Source organism: Oncorhynchus mykiss, chromosome 13 (assembly GCF_057628025.1).
Source record: "Oncorhynchus mykiss isolate SJ-2025 chromosome 13, ASM5762802v1, whole genome shotgun sequence".
Lineage (NCBI taxonomy): Eukaryota > Metazoa > Chordata > Actinopteri > Salmoniformes > Salmonidae > Oncorhynchus > Oncorhynchus mykiss.
This window is the reverse complement of record NC_143034.1, coordinates 36,922,380-36,941,610: the sequence shown is the minus strand read 5'-3', so window position 1 is coordinate 36,941,610 and position 19,231 is coordinate 36,922,380. Positions and strand designations below refer to the sequence as shown.

Below are 19,231 nucleotides of genomic sequence, written 5' to 3'. Positions count from 1 at the left end.
GGCTGAGACGGGAGGGGTCAGGAGACACTGTGGCCCCATCCGATGATACCCCAGGACAGGACCAAACATGAAGGATATAACCCCACCCACTTTGCCAAAGCACAGGCCCCACACCACTAGAGGGATATCTTCAACCGCCAACTTACCATCCTGAGACAAGGCAGAGTATAGCCCACAAAGATCTCCACCACGGCACAACCCAGACAGGAAGATCACGTCAGTGACTCAACCCACTCAAGTGACGCACCCCTCCTAGTGACTGCATGAAAGAGCACCAGTTTGCCAGTGACTCAGCCCCTGTAAAAGGATTAGAGGCAGAGAATCCCAGTGGAGAGAGGGGAACCGGCCAGGCAAAGACAGCAAGGGTGGTTCGTAGGCTCCAGAGCCTTTCCGTTCACCTTCACACTCCTGGGCCAGACTACACTCAATCATATGACCTACTGAAGAGATGAGTCTTCAGTAAAGACTTAAAGTTTGAGACCGAGTCTGCGTCTCTCACATGGATAGGCAGACCATTCCATTAAAATGGAGATCTATAGGAGAAAGCCAGCCCTGCCTCCAGCTGTTTGCTTAGAAATTCTAGGGACAATTAGGAGTTGTGTTACACTTACCACATGGTGACCCACTTGAATCAAAATGCAACACTTCAAAATGTGGTGAGCTGTTTTCTACAAATTGTCCTCTAACCAGGGATGTACACATTACTTCCAGATTCAGTGTGGTTTTTGAGCTGTTAGTTTTAACAGGACGTGCAACCTCATCTCTCTCCTCTCGCACAAATGATTTTAGCATGATATCGATGAGTGATGACAAATAAGTGTTGCATTCCCTTGTTTAGCGACCCCTAAATTTAAATGCATCACACCCAAATGTAGCTGACTCTTCTGCAGGTTGTCCTCTAACCAGTGAGGTAAAATATATCTCCTATTTCCATGTGTTTTTTTTAGTTGTGTTAGTTTCAACAGCATGTACAACCTAATTTCCCCCCTAATCGATATCAGTGATTTATTGCTACTTGTCAAAACAACAGCGTTTTTGGTGCTTGTGCAGTTTATAAGGAGCTTGTTTAAAAGAAATACAAGTAATGTGATTATTGTGTCAGATGTTTGTGTATATTGCTTAATTATTTTATTTAACCATTATTTAACTAGGCAAGTCAGTTAAGAACAAATTCTTATTTACAATGATTGCCTACCAGGGAACAGTGCTGCCTTGTTCAGGGGCAGGACAACATATTTTTACCTTGTCAGCTCTAACCACTAGGCACTCTTGCATAACTAATGAGCACATATTTTAGTCCATCTTAGTATGAAAAACAGTATCAATTCAGTGTATCCTCCACTATGTCAAAACAGTTTCACTTTTCAACCAACCCAGTGCATTTGTTGAAACTGAAAAGTTTTGAAAATCAACAATCCGTTAAAGGATTCAACAACTGTAAACTGAAACAAACAATTGGATCAAACAGATCAATCCCACTGGACATTAGGTTTCATTCAGACCCTGCAGGGCTTAGATTAAGCCAGTACTAGTTAAACTAGGACATTTAAGAAGCTTTCCTGAACGTGGCTTAGTTAGTCGGAGACTGGAGTCCTGGAGTCAGGTAAGTAAGCCTAAATGAGAACACCTGGGTTAAGCCTGATTAGGTTCAGTATGAACACCTGGGTTAATCTCGATTAGGTTCAGTAATCTTGAGACGAAACAAAAGCAGAGGAAAAAATAATTTGTTCAAAAAAACTTTAGTCTGTCTGAAAAAACGCTCCTAAACAAATGTTGTCAAAACCATCCAGTTATTGAAGGTAAAAACCACACTGCTGCTACTGATCAGTAGTACTAGCAGGTTGGGCTGCAATTTGCTGTGAATTCAATGGAAATGTTACCACAAGAAGAGTACAACAACTTCAGGTGAGATATCTGCATTATTATCAGGATTACAAGAAGAAACAACAACTAGAGGTGAGATACCTGCATTATTATCAGGATTACAAGAAGAAACAACAACTAGAGGTGAGATACCGGCATTTTTATGAGGATTACAGGAAGAAACAACAACTAGAGGTGATATATTTAATTTATTATCAGGATTACAAGAAGAAACAACAACTAGAGGTGATATATTTAATTCATTTATTTTTTATTTCACCTTTATTTAACCAGGTTGGCAAGTTCTCATTTACAATTGCGACCTGGCCAAGATAAATCAAAGCAGTTCGACACATACAACAAAGAGTTACACATGGAATAAAATATAATTAAATTATCTCTGCCTTTTTATAGACTCTGTTTGAAAAACCTTAAACTGTCTCTAAAAAGAAAGAAAGCAGAGAGAGATTTACTACTGGTGGTGGACCACCAAAACAACACAACACTGATGAGTTGAGTGACTTCCTGTCTGGAATAAAAGAGCAGCAGCAACCTCTGGATGGTATACCGGATGATGACCAACCTCTGGATGGTATACCAGACGATGACCAACCTCTGGGTGGTATATACCAGACGATGACCAACCTCTGGATGGTATATACCAGACGATGACCAACCTCTGGATGGTATATACCAGACGATGACCAACCTCTGGGTGGTATATACCAGACGATGACCAACCTCTGGATGGTATATACCAGACGATGACCAACCTCTGGATGGTATATACCAGACGATGACCAACCTCTGGATGGTATACCTGACGATGACCATTTGGACAGATCAGATGAAGAACTGAGCACAAATGGTACATATACAAACTCACTGTGTACTGGCTCTTATAACCAAAGACAGTAAATTGGTTACTTCCTTTGGTAAATATATTCCTCTGTCTGTGTCAATCTTTATTCTTCTTCATTCTAAGAAGCATATGAGTTTATTTGTGCTTCTAACTGTGTTCTTTTTCCAGAGGAAAGGAATGCTATTATGGAGTAACTATTCCTAGACCATGTTACTATGTAGTAACTATTAGAAGACCATGTTACTATGTAGTAACTATTAGAAGACCATGTTACTATGTAGTAACTATTAGTAGACCATGTTACTATGTAGTAACTTTTAGTAGACCATGTTACTATGTAGTAACTATTAGTAGACCATGTTACTATGTAGTAACTTTTAGTAGACCATGTTACTATGTAGTAAATATTAGTAGACCATGTTACTATGTAGTAACTATTAGTAGACCATGTTACTATGTAGTAACTATTAGTAGACCATGTTACTATGTAGTAACTATTAGTAGACAATGTTACTATGTAGTAACTATTAGACCATATTACTGTGTAGTAACTATTAGTAGACAATGTTACTATGTAGTAACTCTTAGCAGACCATATTACTATGTAGTAACTCTTAGTAGACCATATTACTATGTAGTAACTATTAGTAGAACATGTTACTGTGTAGTAACTATTAGTAGAACATGTTACACTGTAGTAACTATTAGTATACCATATTACTGTGTAGTAACTATTAGTAGACCATGTTACTATGTAGTAACTATTAGTAGACCATGTTACTATGTAGTAACTATTAGTAGACCATGTTTCTCACCCTAATATCCACTGTCACCAAGTAGTTGTCCACTATGTTGTCCTCTCTGAAACTGAGACCAATGAAGAGTTGAGGGAAATCCTTCAATCCTGAGTTGCACCTTTCCAACGGGCAACAATGTTTGAGAACTCTCAATGAGGAGTGCATCCACCCTGAACATTGATGGAAAACCAGGTGTTATGGTTACGGTACTCCTCAGCATCAGGAGTTGATGGGAAACCAGTTGTTATGGTTACGGTACTCCTCAGCATCAGGAGTTGACGGGAAACCAGTTGTTATGGTTACGGTACTACTCAGCATTAGGAGTTGATGGACACTTGCTGGGAACATGACATCCATCTAACCAGCCAATCACTTCTGGGAACTGCCCATATACAGAGAATTGCACTTTATAGTTGGCTTGACCAGCAGCATCAGGAAACTTGATGTAAAGACTCCTCAGTTCACAAATGGCCCAGCAGACTTTATAGTTGGCTTGGCCAACAGCATCAGAAGACTTGATGTAAAGACTCCTCCTCTTCACAAATGGCCCTGCAGAGTTTGAACAATTAAACACACAGTTGCTTTACTGGAAGCACACAAATCACCAGTTTCACAATGAAAGATTCCAGATGCCTAAAACCTCAATGATCAGAAGTTGGAGAGAATTGGGTGAAGGCCTTCCTCTTTGAGACAGAGAGGAAAGTCTAGGCTCAAGCAGAGATATTATCTCCAATTCATTTTCTTTGTACATAGGAAAAAGGTCTCAAAGTAATGTAATGGATGACTCCTATCCACCAGTACTGGTCTGACCTCTGTAGTGCATGTTGGTCTTCATTTAAACATTCCAAATAGTCCAGGCTCCCTCACAAACAGCATGAAGCAGAAGTTAAACCCGCCTCTTTGAAAGATTCATTTAAGCTTCCATTTAGTCCTAAAGTAGCTCTAATCTGCCCTCTTGCAATCGGCTTTGTTTAGTCCAGAACAGGCAAAATCTACCACTATTTACAGAGAAGTCTGTGCAAGTCGCTTTGAGATAAGACAGCTCAAACAACCATTTTAGTCTGGGACTAAGATTAGCTGGGAAACCAGCCCTGAATGTTTCATATAATATGACTAAATGTTTTTGTGTTGCAGGGGCAGTCAAGAAATGGAACTGCAAGGCCACAGGACATGACATAATCAGAGGTGTGGGAGACCACCTCAAGCCCCTGGTAGAGCCGGGGGTGGTGTTTACCACTCCACCACACCTTCAGCAGGCTGGAAAAGTGAGATTGATCCGTTTGATCCATTTTTTAAAAATGCAGTTCTCAGTAATTGAATCCTTTGACGTATTGTTGATTTCAACATTTTCCATCTTCAACAAATGCACTGAATGTATACTGTTTTTCATACTAAGATGGAGCAAGAGTCTGTTGATTGGTTCCATTTATTTTGCAATATGTCCAAACCAAGCTTTAATTAAACAGCACATTTTACAGAAAAAACAAACAAATAAAAACATACACAGCAAACAGAATAACAACTGAAAGACTAATGAACATTTCAAGGAAATGCCTGATTAACAAGAACTGGATGCTACAACCAAAAAAATATAAGCTTGTTTTATTACATTGTTTGTTGTTACATTTCCCAGCAAGAAAACCAGAAATGTCACTTAAATAGAAAAGGGAACTAACAAAGTCACTGACAACAAAAACTAAACAGGTGGGGTTTTAGGAGGGATTCTGAATGACACTATGGGGGTGTCCACTGAAAGTTGACTAGTAACAACAACTAATTCTGACCAAGAGGCAAACAAAAGAAAAATCCACACCAAAATTAAAGACAGGAAGCAAACCAAAAAGGTGGAGCAACTAAAGCTGTTGACTCTCCACATTTATCAAGACAACTGGAGCACTGGGCCAGACACTCTTAAATAGAACCTGGACCAGGTCAGGTGAAACACCTTCCCACTAACGAGATGGACAAGCCAGCACAGATGTAACACATACTGACTAATGAGGTGACACCAATCAGTGCGTGCTGCGTGCTAACAAGCTGGACGTGCTAACGAGGTGACACCAATCAGTGCGTGCTACGTGCTAACTAGCTATACGTGCTAACAAGCTGGACATGCTAACGAGGTGACACCAATCAGTGCGTCCTACGCGCTAACGAAGTGACACCAATCAGTGCACTGAAGACACATTTCCGTTGAACGCATTCAGTTGTACAGACTAGGTATCCCCCTTTCCTACGTGCTAAAGTCCAACCTCAAAACATAAATGGAAAAACGAAAGCCTGTAACACTTTCCCCCTAAAAACAACAAATATATCCTATCTTGTTGTTGGAAAAGTTTGCGCACCACCAACAGTAAAGAACCATTACACATATTCTACTACAATACTTCACCGTCTACAATATAAACATGGTGTCTACTGGCTGTCAACAATTAAAAGCAATAAAAAAACATGTATTTCTAAATAATAATATACAATCGTATCTTTTCTTTTTCTTTCTATAGAATCCTTAAAACTCACTTGCTTCTAGAACTCATGTCTTCCTAAAACTCCACTTGCCTCTAGAACTCTCGTCCCCTTGGAAAGAGCACAAACAAAACTCATCTCCAATACGGGAAAAACTTAGTCAAAATAAATTGTGATGCACTGGCTAAAAGCAAAACACAACACTTTTTGACTGCCCAACCTTGAGACAATCAGCAACCAAATACTCCTTCTACAATGTTAAAACCTTCTACATTGTGACATCATTAAAATACTAATTCTACAATGTTTGATATCATGAAAAAAACTCCTTCATGCATGTATTTTCTGATGTTTAATCAGATATCTATATATCACAGCTATAAGATTTATCTCCTGTATGTGTTCTCTGGTGTGCTATCAAGTGGCTTGACTGAGTAAAATGCTTCCCACATTGATCACAGCTATAGGGTTTTTCTCCTGTGTGTGTTCTCTGGTGTATCTTCAGTTCCCCAGATTGAACAAAACTCTTCCCACATTGAGTACAGCTATAAGGTTTCTCTCCTGTGTGTGTTCTCTGGTGTTTCTTCAGATGGCTAGACTGAACAAAACTCTTCCCACATTGAGTACAGCAATAGGGTTTCTCTCCTGTGTGTGTTCTCTGGTGTATCTTCAGTTCCCCAGATTGACCAAAACTCTTCCCACATTGAGTACAGCTATAAGGTTTCTCTCCTGTGTGTGTTCTCTGGTGTTTCTTCAGATTGCTAGATTGAACAAAACACTTCCCACATTGAGTACAGCTATAAGGTTTCTCTCCTGTGTGTGTTCTCTGGTGTATCTTCAGATGGCTAGATGTAAAAAAAAACTTCCCACATTGAGTACAACTATAGGGGTTCTCTCCTGTGTGTGTTCTCTGGTGAAGAGTCAGATTGCTCGACCTTGCAAAACTCTTCCCACATTCATCACAGCTATATGGTTTCTCTCCTGTGTGTTTTCTCTGGTGTGATATCAGGCTGCTTAGCCGAGTAAAACTCTTCCCACATTGAGCACAGATATAAGGTTTCTCTCCTGTGTGTGTTCTCTGGTGAAGAGTCAGATTGCTCGACCTTGCAAAACTCTTCCCACATTCATCACAGCTGTATGGTTTCTCTCCTGTGTGTATTCTCTGGTGTGATATTAGGGTGCATAGCTGAGTAAAACTCTTCCCACATTGATCACAGCTATAAGGTTTCTCTCCTGTGTGTATTCTCTGGTGTGATATTAGGTTGCATAGCTGAGTAAACCTCTTCCCACATTGATCACAGCAATATGGTTTCTCTAAAGTGTGGATTCTCTGATGAATTTTAATGCCTGCTGATGAGGTGAATCTTTTCCCACAGTCAGAGCAGCAATTAGATTTTTTTCCCGTGGGTGTCTGCTGGTGTTTCTTGGGGAGTTCTGATCTAGAGAGACTCTTCTCTGCCTTGTCAGCATCATGAGGTTGTTGAGGCTCCCAAGAGGGCCCATGGTAGACAGTTCTCTCTCCTGTGTGAATGACAAAGTCATACAGATGGTTAAAGGCCCACAACAGCAGAAATCCACTGTAAAAGGTGATGTACAACATCATGGCTACGCTGTTGGCAACAATTGACGTCTGTAATGAATGTAATGATTATTTGACATTTGTCTTAAAATGAGCAACAATAGTCATATTTTGTCTTGTTTTCAAATTAGTAGCAACATCTAAGTTTGTAGACTATAAATTAGTTATTCATGTTGTTGAAACTCTAAGCAGTGTGCCAGACGACTTTTGGTCTCCAATATAGGCCCCTTTCTGTGTTTGCTAAAATTGTATGTAGTATATCTGCCTGGAGCAAAAATGGCGAGCAAAGTTTTTCGTCTTTCACAATGTATTCTGAATGGGGGAAACTCAGGGGAGTAACCTCCATTTCCAGGTTGCTAATGAATGCATTTCACGCTTTGGATTATAATTGTCAGGCTCTTTTGAATGTCCTGCTTAATATAATGTTTGTGTACATCATCGCAAATCAACCGCTTTGTACTTAAAAAACACTTCAACCAGTAAAATGCTCTTTGGCCATTTCATCAGCCTGACAATGAGAGTTTGTACACTGTTTGACAAATTGGCAGTTTGCATAGATCTACTGTAGGACCCATAATTTCACCTAACAATAACATAGACCTACAGTAGGACCCACCTAACAACAAATATAGGAAAACAGCTCTGTGTTGTACAATAGCCTATCCATCAAGGAACAGTTCTCTACACATTATGAGCAAAGTATCTCTGTGTGCAAACAGACCAACGAGACCCTACAGTAAATCAAGCAGACAATAACATTATAAACATCAATTTGTTAGGGATGTTGGATCCAACATGGAACATGGCATAACTGTCTTGACCATAGTAATGAATGAAGAAGCACTTTGATTGTTGTTATGTCGTGATGTTTGTCATTTGACTGGCATTCAGAAAATTATTTCCTGGATCTTCTGATGATAGTTGAACATGTGACTGTAACTAAATAGCTACAGCTACAGTATTAAGAATTGTGTAATTATTGAAGAACTGCGTTAATGACAGTATCGATTTGAGTGTTGTCAATAAAGCTACTATTTAAAAATATAGATATATTTCACCTTTATTTAACCAGGTAGGCTAGATGAGAACAAGTTCTCAACTGCAACCTGGCCAAGATAAAGCAAAGCAGTGCGACAAAAACAACAGAGTTACAAGTGAGAAACAAAAGTACAGTCAACAACACAATAGAACAATCTATATACAGTGTGCAAATGGAGTACGAAGGTAAGGCAAAAAATAGGTCATAGTAGCGAAGTATTAAACAATTTAACAAATTAACACGAGTGATAGATGTGCAAGTAGAAATACTGGTGTGCAAAAGAGCAAAAAAAAATCAATAAAAACATGGGGATGAGGTAGGCAGTTGGATGGGCTATCAGCAATCGGTGAGGTAAGCTGCTCAGATAGCTGATGCTTAAAGTTAGTGAGGGAGATATGTCTCCAACTTCAGCGATTTTTGCAATTCGTTCCAGTCATTGGCAGCAGAGAACTGGAAGGAAATGCAGCCAAAGTAGGTGTTGGCTTTGGGGATGACCAGTGAGATATACCTCCTGGAGCACGTGCTATGGGTGGGTGTTGCTATGGTGACCAGTGAGCTGAGTGAAGGCGGCCTAGCAAAGACTTATAGATGACCTGGAGCCAGTTGGTTTGGCGACGAACACGTGGCGAGGGCCAGCCGACGAAAGCATACAGGTCCTAGTGGTGGGTGGTATATGGGGCTTTGGTAACAAAATGGATGGCACTGTGCTAGATTTAATCCAGTTTGCTGAGTGTTGGAGAGAGTGTTGAGTGAGAGTGTTGGAGGCTATTTTGAAAATGACATCGCCACAGTCAAGGATCGGTAGGATAAGTTTTACGAGGGTATGTTTGGCAGCGTGAGTGAAGGTAGCTTTGATGCGAAATAGGAAGACTTAATTTTGGATTGGAAATGCTTAATATTAGTCTGGAAGGAGAGTTTACAGTCTAGCCAAACACCTAGGTATTTATAGTTGTCCACATATTCTAAGATAGAACCATCCAGAGTAGTGGTGCTGGGGGGGCAGCGATCGGTTGAAGAGCATACATTTAGTTTTGCTATCGTTTAAGAGCAGTTGGAGGCCATGGATGGAGTGTTGAATGGCACTAAAGCACGTTTGGAGGTTTGTTAACACAGTGTCCAAAGAAGGGCCAGATGTATACAGAATGGTGTCATCTGCGTAGAGGTGGATCAAGGAATCACCCGCAGCAGGAGCAACATCGTTGGTATATACAAAGAAAAGAGTCGGTCTGAGAATTGAACCCTGTGGTACCTCCATAGAGACTGCCAGAGGTCCGGACAAAAGGCCTTCCGATTTGACACACTGAACTCTGTCTGAGAAGTAGTTGGTGAACCAGGCGAGTCAGTCATTTGAAAAACGAAGGCTGTTGAGTCTGCCGATAAGAATACGGTGATTGACAAAGTCGAAAGCCTTGGCTAGGTTGATGAAGACGGCTGCACAGTACTGTCTTTTATCAATAGCTGTTACATCGTTTAGTACCTTGAGCGTGGCCGAGGTGCACCCGTGACCAGCTCGGAAACTGGATTGCACAGCGGAGAAGGTATGGTGGGATTCAAAATGGTCAGTGATCTATTTGTTAACTTGACTTTCGAAGACTTTAGAATGGCAGGGCAGTATGGATATAGGTCTGTAATAGTTTGGGTCTACAGTGCCTCCCACTTTAAAGAGGGGGATGACCGTGGAAGCGTTCCAATCTTTAGGAATCTCGGATGATACGAAAGAGAGGTTGAACAGACTAGTAATAGGGGTTGCCACAATGGCGGAGGATAATTTTAGAAAGAGAGGGTCCAGATTGTCTAGCCCAGCTGATTTGTACGGGTCAAGGTTTTGCAACTCTTTCAGAACATCAGCTATCTGGATTTGGGTGAAGGAGAAGCTGGGGAGGCTTGGGGAAGTAGCTGCAGGGCGTGGGGAGCTGTTGGCCAGGGTTGGGGTAGCCAGGAGGAAAGCATGGCCAGCCGTAGAGAAAGACTGGTTGAAATTCTCGATTATCGTGGAGTTATCGGTGGTGACAGTGTTTCCGAGCCTCAGAGCTACAGGGTGCACATTTCTGTTTGAAAAAGCTAGCCTTTGTTTTCCTAACTGACTGTGTATATCGGTTCCCGACTTCTCTGAAAAGTTGCATATCGCAGAGAGTATTCAATGTTTTTGTGCTGGTCGAGGGCAGTCAGGTCTGGAGTGAACCAAGGGCTATATCTGTTCTTAGTTCTACATTCTTGAAAGGGCATGCTTATTTAAGGTGGTGAGGAAATTACAATTAAAGAACAACCAGGCATCCCCTACTGACAGGATGAGGTCAATATCCTTCCAGGATACCCGGGCCAGGTCGATTAGAAAGGCCTGCTTGCAGAAGTGTTTTAGGGAGCGTTTGACAATGATGAGGGGTAGTCGTTTGACCGCGGACCCCTAACGGATGCAGGCAATGAGGTAGTGATCGCTGAGATCCTGATTGAAAACAGCAGAGGTGTATTTGGAGGGCAAGTTGGTCAGGATAATATCTATGAGGGTGCCCATGTTTACAGATTTAGGGCTTTACCTGGTGGGTTCCTTGATAATTTGTGTGAGATTGAGGGCATCTATCTTGGATTGTAGGACGGCCAGGGTGTTAACCTCACTAGGGTAGGGGGCACTATTTTCACCTCCGTATGAAAAGCAAACTTGGTAGATTTGGATAGAAAACACAGTTTACAAAACTGTTAAAATAATGTATGTGAGTATAACAGAACTTATATGACAGGCGAAAACCTGAGAAAAATTCATCCAGGAAGTGGGATTTTTATATTTTTGTAGTTTTCTATTGAATGCCTATACAGATTTGATTGACTTAGGACTCAAATTGCACTTCCTATGGTATCCACTAGACGTCAGTCTTTAGAAATGATTTCAGGCTTGTATTCTGAAAAATGAGAGTAAGACCACTCTGAATGAGTGGCACATTTAGTGTCCCAGAGATTTTTCATGTGTGACACCGAGAGAGCGCCTTTCTTGTTTACTTTTTATATTGACGACGTTATTGTCCGGTTGAAATATTATCTATTATTTAGGCTAAAAACAACCTGAGGATTGATAATAAACACCGTTTGACATGTTTCTACGAACTTTACTGATACTTTTCGTCTGGCTGTTGTGATTGCTTTTGAGCCTGTGGATTATTGAACAAAACACGTGAACCAAACAGAGGTTTTTGGATATAAAGAGACTTTATCGAACAAAACTAACATTTATTGAGTAAATGGGAGTCTTGTGAGGGCAACGATATGAAGATCATCAAAGGTAAGTGATTAATTTTATTGCTATTTCTGACTTGTGTAACTCCTCTACTTGGCTGGTAACTGTTTGTAATGATTTGTCTGCTGGGCGCTGATCTCAGATAATTGCATGGTATGCTTTCGCCTTAAGCCTTTTTGAAATCTGACACCGTGGTTGGATTAACAAGAAGTTCATCTTTAAACCGATGTATAACACTTGTATGTTTCATGCATTTTTATAATGAGTATTTCTGTTTTTGAATTTGGCACTCTGCAATTTCACTGGATGTTGGCTATGTGGGATGGTAGCGTCCCACACCCCCTAGAGAGGTTAAGCATATCCCAGTTTCGGTCACCTAACAGAACAAACTCTGAAGATAGATGGGGGGCAATAAATTCACATATGGTGTCCAGGGCAAAGCTGGGAGCTGAGGGGGATCTGTAACACACTGCAACAGAGAGAGAGAGGGAGAGACTTATTTCTGGAGAAATTAATTTTAAAAATTAGAAGCTCGAACTGTTTGGGCATGGACCTGGAAAGTATGATAGAACTTTGCAGGCCATCCTCTGCAGTAGATTGAAACTCCTCCCCTCTTTGGCAGTTCTATCTTGACGGAAAATGTTGAAGATGGGGATGGAAATTTCAGAATTTTTGGTGGCCTTCCAAAGCCAGGATTCAGACACAGCAAGGACATCAAGGTTGGCGGAGTGTGCTAAAGCAGTGAGTAAAACAAACTTAGGGAGGAGGCATCTGATGTTAACATGCATGAAACCAAGGCTTTTATGGTTACAGAATTCAACAAATGAGAGAGCCTGGGGACACGCAGGGTCTGGGTTAACCTCTACATCACCCGAGGAACAGAGGAGTAGGATGAGGGTACGGCTAAAGGCTATCAGAACTGGTCGTCTAGTGCGTTGTGAACAGAGAATAAAAGGAGCAGATTTCTGGGCGTGGCAGGATAGATTCAAGGCATAATGTACAGAGAGGGGTATGGTAGGGTGCGGGTACAGTAGAGGTAAACCTAGGCATTGAGTGACGATAAGCGGTTGCATCTACTGGAGGCACCAGTTATGCTAGGTGAGGTCACCGCATGTGTGGGAGGTGGGACAAATGAGTTCTCTGAGGCATGTTGAGTGGGACTAGGGGCTATGCAGTAAAACAAAACAATGATACACAACACAACAGTATACAAGGATTATTGATATTAGAGAGACATAAAGCGAGGCATAAAGCAATCACGTGTTGATTGGGAGAGCTAGCTAAGACAACGGGTAAGACAACAGTTAATCAGCTAAGACAACAACAACAGGTACAATGGTGATGAATGGGCAGAGAGGGTCAGTTAACTACACACAGGGCCTGAGTTCGAGGCTGGGGCCGACAGTTAAACAAAATGGAGAACTGTGATTAATGAACAGTCCAGCAGGCATCAGCTATCTAGCCAAGTGATCATAGGGTCCAGTGAACAGCAATATATGAACCAGGGAAGCCGTTAGGTAGTCATTACTACGCAAGAGGTATTGTAGCTGCAGTAATTTTGTTTGCTAGCCGGTAGATGCACCTGGCTCGAGGCTAACTGGTGCTAGCTTCAGGACAAGGGCGTTAGCCACTATAGCAAATCCATATACAGCAAATTAAACTGTTTCAGGAAAATGTACATATGAAAATCATAACTGGCACACAGATTGGTAGAAATGGTCAGATAAATTGACCCTCCAACTGGAAAAGGTTGCTGACTGCTGGTGTAGTCTATTACTGAAAATTTCAGGAGCAGAACAACAGAAGTTATGAAGTCCAGCAGCAGAGGGGGGGGTACCCTCTGGTCGGATCATAGTGACGACTGGCTCCCTCTGGTCATTTGTATGTATAATTTATTTAATCAAACAGCGTGCTTAAAGCATCAGACAAGTTCAGTACATATAGATTTTATAAAAACACATGGGGCGATTGGTAGAAAGAAAATGACTCTTGGTTGACCAATATGTATTTTAGTTGGGGACAGCACTGGAACATGATTCTGGGGCTCTCGAGTGGCACAGCAGATACTGCATCTCAGTGCTTGAGGTGTCACTACAGACACCCTGGTCCAAATCCAGGCTGTATCACAAACGTCTGTGGTTGGGAGTCCCATAGGGGGGCGCACAATTGGCCCAGCGTCGTCCGGGGTAGGCAGTCATTGTAAATAATAATTTGTTCTTAACTGACTTGACTAGTTAAATAAAGGTTACATTTAAATAAATAAAAAATAGTGTTTCATGACAAACTTTTTTTTTTTTATCCGCCAAGGCACCAACTTTGAGAAGGGTTTAAAACAAAGGTTTCAAACCAATTTATGAATGTAATTGAAACTAGATATGTCTTGCCTTTAATGTAAGGGCATGAAAAAACATTGGCTGAATATTATACAATGACTTATCAAACGCTCTAATAATTTGACCCCCACAGGAAATCTACACGGGCAATGATAGAACATACTATATAGCCTAGAAACCTGGTTAGCCTATCATTATGACATCATGGATGAATTCTAGAATATACTATATAGCCGAGAAACCTGGTAAAACTATCATTATGACATCATGGATGGACAGTCCTTGTATTCATAGTGTAGTGAATTCTGGGGGTAGCCCTGAGCTGAACTAAAACTTGGGTCCAGCGACTGTCAAGCCAACACCTTATAACTGTTACGCCAAGATGTCTGAACTTCTTGACGAGGTCGCTAGGTGTTAGGTTACAGTTGCTACAATAGCTCTCTCTATGAATGTGAGAGTGGTTACACTTCTCCTTCTCCCATCCCTCAGCTGTTTACCAAACCAAGCCTCTGGACAGCCATTTTGTTGCTGTTTAAAAAACCCACACAACCCAGCAATCTGCAGTTCAAACAATAACAAATCTGTCATTCCACCACTGTTCTGGTAATAAAATGATTATGGGGTTGGATAAATGTAACTACAGACAGACAGACCTATGGATGCAAGGACTGACCATCCATGATATCAACATTATAGTATTAACCATGTTGAGGCGATACAGTGTTGATTTACATTGTTTCTAAACATTATAGTAAAAAAAGCTTATTTGGGGTTCTGATGGGGTACAACAGTTGAACTAAGCTCATGAGGCATGTGTTATACGTGTTATATTCTTCAAGAATCAATGGCTATAAATAAATAATTGAAAAGTCACAATATGGATGTAGCAATTGTAGATTTCTGCTTTAACACCTAACATCAGTTCAACTGCAGAGTTTGTGCCTCTGTTTTTAAGACAGTACTTACTAGTGTTAATCAGGGAACGGTTTCTCAAAACCATCTTATGGCTTAATTCATCGTTAGAACCATTGGATGCCTTAAGATGCGTTTGGGAAACCGGGCCCAGATATCCAGTTTCCTCCTCTTCTTCCTCCTCCTTTTTGGATGTAACAGTCATCTCCTCCTCCTCTTTCACTCCACAAACTGCTTCATCCTCTCCTTTTACTGTAACATCCTCCTCCTCTTTCACTCTGAACATGTCTTCCTCTTCTTTCACAGTAACGGCCTCACCCTCTACTTCTTGTTTTACTGTGATATCCTCCTCTTCATTAGAAGGAGAGTAGCTTAGTGACCGCATGGTCGGGGATGTTAGCTAGGCTAATGCTAACTTAACCAGACCGCTAGCTGAATAATAACAACACCGTAAATATGAAATTAAATCGGAAAACTAACCAAGACGACAGAAGTGGGTTTAAAACACAGTGGCTAATATACACTAAAGCGATATATTGGTTCGGCTATTTTGTCTTGCAAGCTACTGAGGTGTCTGACTAACTATTGTTGCTGCTGTTGAAAGAAGATTTCCGTCCACTAGATTAGACGTCACACTAGCCGCATAACCATAAATTCCCACACAGCCATCTGCTGATTGGAGTGGGTAACGCAGTTGAGTAAAATGTATATGTTATTTTCAGACAAAAGGTTAAAGGGTAGGAATCAGGGACGTCACTAGAACTAAAATATTCATTAGCCCCCCCTAAATAAATCAATATCAGTCAATATATTTTTTTCTGTGAATAATTTTTTGGGGTCAACCGTTCCATCGCATCTAAACGTTCTACCGGTCCGGCACTTGGAGGCTGCTGCACTCGTGACAGTAGGACCGGTAGAACGCTGCTGCACCAGACTAGTGACTGTTTGACTTTCATCAGCAAAGATGGCGGACAGAAACACTAGGAGAGAGGTGTACCCCTACACAGAACTGGACAGAAATGTAAAGGATTATAATGTCAGTAAAGAACATGTACAGTTAACAGGAAAATCATAGTTCATTTACGAAAATCGCGATTTAGCAGTTAGCTTTACGTTAAGCTGGCTAGCTTTATGGGTGTTGTGACATTAGTATGAAATTGTAATTCTGGTTGTTTTAGTGACTCCTGAAACAACCAGCAAACCAGGTTGTCGTTTTGTGAAACAGTGGATGTATAGAATCTAGCTGAAGAATTTACTGCAAATTTAATGTACAATTTTGTAAGCGTTCCTTGCTATTGCTATTGTCGTGGAAATAGTTTTTTTTAAATAAAAATATTTTCAAACAGCCTGAATGACATTAATGAAGCCTGTGGATTGAGTAGAATATAATATCATGTTGTACCAAGGATGCAAGTCGTATATACATGTAGTTATTACCATGCATGAGATCCCCACATTGTAGCCTGTACATTTAATATATTCACTGATCATGTACTCTATCTTGGCAAATAAAGGTGCAGTTTAGGTATGAATGTATTTGAGATTATTTTTCAGTCATATCCAATACCAGGAGTATCAAATTCCAGTCTTTGAATGATGCTGTGTCTGCATGTATGTATTACAATTATACACTTCAACAGTGTTTACCAATCTTGGTCCTGGGACATCAATGGTTACACATTGTAACTAATAGACTAGAAACAGGATTTAACTAGTTAATTAATATATACAGAAATATAATGTTAAAAAACACTACACTACACTTCCTATGCATCATGTAAATACTCTTAACACCGGTTCATCTCAATATCTAATTTCCTTCATCTGATTTGATCTGATAAACACAGGATAGGTGGAGTATTTCATCACATTACACTTCATTTCAACCAGTAGAGAATGTGAAACGTTTATGGAAAAGCTCATTATCCAAGTGTTATCAATACAAGTTCAATCTGTACTTCAATGCACATCTGTTGTGAATTATAAAAACAGAGGAAGAAAGAGGAGGAGGTGTAAAAGACAGAAAGGGAAAGAGGTAAACACATAGGAGCAGGGAAGGCAGCTAAATATTCTCTCAGTACATCACAATTACATAATAGTGTCTCTAGTCGGCCCAAAGGTTATCTTAAAAGATGGTGAGGTGGCGATGATGGGACTGGGGGTTGGCATCCTCTCACAACAAAACATATCTGCAGACGAGAGAGAGAGCATGTTTAAGCCTTGTGTTTTTATTTTTTATTCTAACATTGTTAGTCATCAATCAGGAGGTGAAATGCAAAGCTGACCTGGGATCATTAACTCTGGGACTACTGCATCTATCTGTATTTCAATGTAAAGCATCTCTTTAATAATACTTCCTGTTGACCTGACCAATTGACCTCTCACCTCTGATCATGCTGTGTCCTCTATGTAGCCAGTTCAGATGGAGGAGTGGTTCACCGACACAGCTGATATAACCTAGAGGATTTAGGGAGAAGGGGAGAGAGGGATGAAGTGAAGGAGAGAGAATGTTATTGAGAAAATAAGGTAGTTAAAGCGACAGTGTTCAACAGGAATCTGAGTGTGTGGCCTCACCTGGTGTCCACACCACATTAAGTGGCTGCAGAGCACTTCATGCTGAAAAACATGAACCGACCCACAAGGACAAACAATTTAGCTAGTTAGTTATAGAAGTAATGAAGTGTCTTACTATTCTTCACGGTAGCCTTCACACACCTGAATTCCTCCAGGAGGCAGTCCCAGATGACCCTGGTCACCCAACCTTGCAGTGCCCTACACGGTAACTATAGGCAATAGTTTTGAAGGAATCTCCAGTTACAAGGTATCTGTAGGAATATGGAAGACAATGTAATTATTAGACTGTTACATCACCAGGTCATTGTGGATTACTAAAGTATAATATCCCTGATAACAAATCATGACAACATTGGATTGATAGATGCATGGACACACATATGTACATGTGTAGCATGTGACAATAACAGGATCATATCAAGGATATCATCACAAATGAATACATAAATACTACTTGAAGCTTGATGATGAGTTGATCATTTGAATCAGCTGTGCAGTGCTGAGGCAAAAACAACAATGTGCCTCTGAGTCCCCAGGACTGAGAACCACTGCTCTTCATTGGGACCTCTTCATATGTAGACTGGCTTTCATAGCGCTCTTTATCTGAGGACAGAAAACCTCACAAGAAACAGACTTCATTCTAGTCAAATTACACCACACTGAATGTGTTGGTCCTATTATCTCCGTCTTCACTTCTAGAGCCAGGAACTACACAAAAGTACCTGCCCTATCCAGAATAGCCTCCTCTCTCATTGACAGTTGGGGCTGCTATCCTTTCACCCTCCTCCATGGCTGTTAGCTAGCTACCTACAAATGCATTTGGAGTTTGTTTTTTACAGTGATAAATACATCAAGATAGCTAGCTAATATGAAGTTAGGTAGCTGCTGATATTTAATTCACTTAGCTAGCTATCTATACAGCATTTGAAGTTGTCTAGATAGCTCATTTAGCAGCTCATTTGAGTTAGCCTGCACTGTAGCTAGTTAGCTAATAATATAATCGTTTTTTTTCCATTTTCAAAATCTATTTACTTACTTACTTGAATAGGTTCTCCCAGAAATGTGGACAACTGGAAACAGGGCAGCAAAGTTCATCACCAGAGGGTGTTACAGGATATTACTATTGAACTATGTACCCATTTAATAACCAGACCTTCATACAAACTTGCTCTGCTGAATTATTGACGGAGTCACAACGGGGCCTAAGCGGCATCTCGTCCATCTGCTGACTGGACGCAGTTGAGGAAAATGTAGATTTTAGTTTAGGAAGCATGAGTTTTTCTCACCAGTGTAACAACAGTGTCGTTAGACTTAGTAACTTAGTTTTTATTATGAACACAACAAATACAACAACAAAAAAATAGAAATATACAAACAAGAGTACATTAACCTAACAAACAGGGGTATTACATATCAAGATTCATTTTCAATTTGTTAAATACTTATGGTGCGTATTGCTTTTTTGTTTTTACATTTACTGATCACTTCAAAATAATATTTCAATTATATCTTAAATCATGTGAAGAGGGGTTTGTCCACTTCATTTTATGGACAAAGAATCTTCCATGAAAGATAAATAA

The 19,231-nt window shown here is 40.5% G+C and overlaps 1 protein-coding gene across 1 annotated transcript; it reads right to left on the bottom strand.

Annotated features, from left to right (window-relative positions):
- Positions 1 to 4,932: 4,932 nt before the first annotated feature.
- LOC149978864 (uncharacterized) lies at positions 4,933 to 15,730 on the bottom strand. Its single transcript, XM_090196105.1, has 2 exons — positions 15,132 to 15,730; positions 4,933 to 7,509 (listed from the first exon to the last, which is right to left on the bottom strand). The coding sequence occupies exons 1-2, from the start codon at positions 15,460 to 15,462 to the stop codon at positions 6,353 to 6,355; spliced, it is 1,488 nt and encodes a 495-aa protein (XP_090052231.1). The 5' UTR covers positions 15,463 to 15,730; the 3' UTR covers positions 4,933 to 6,352.
- Positions 15,731 to 19,231: the final 3,501 nt, after the last annotated feature.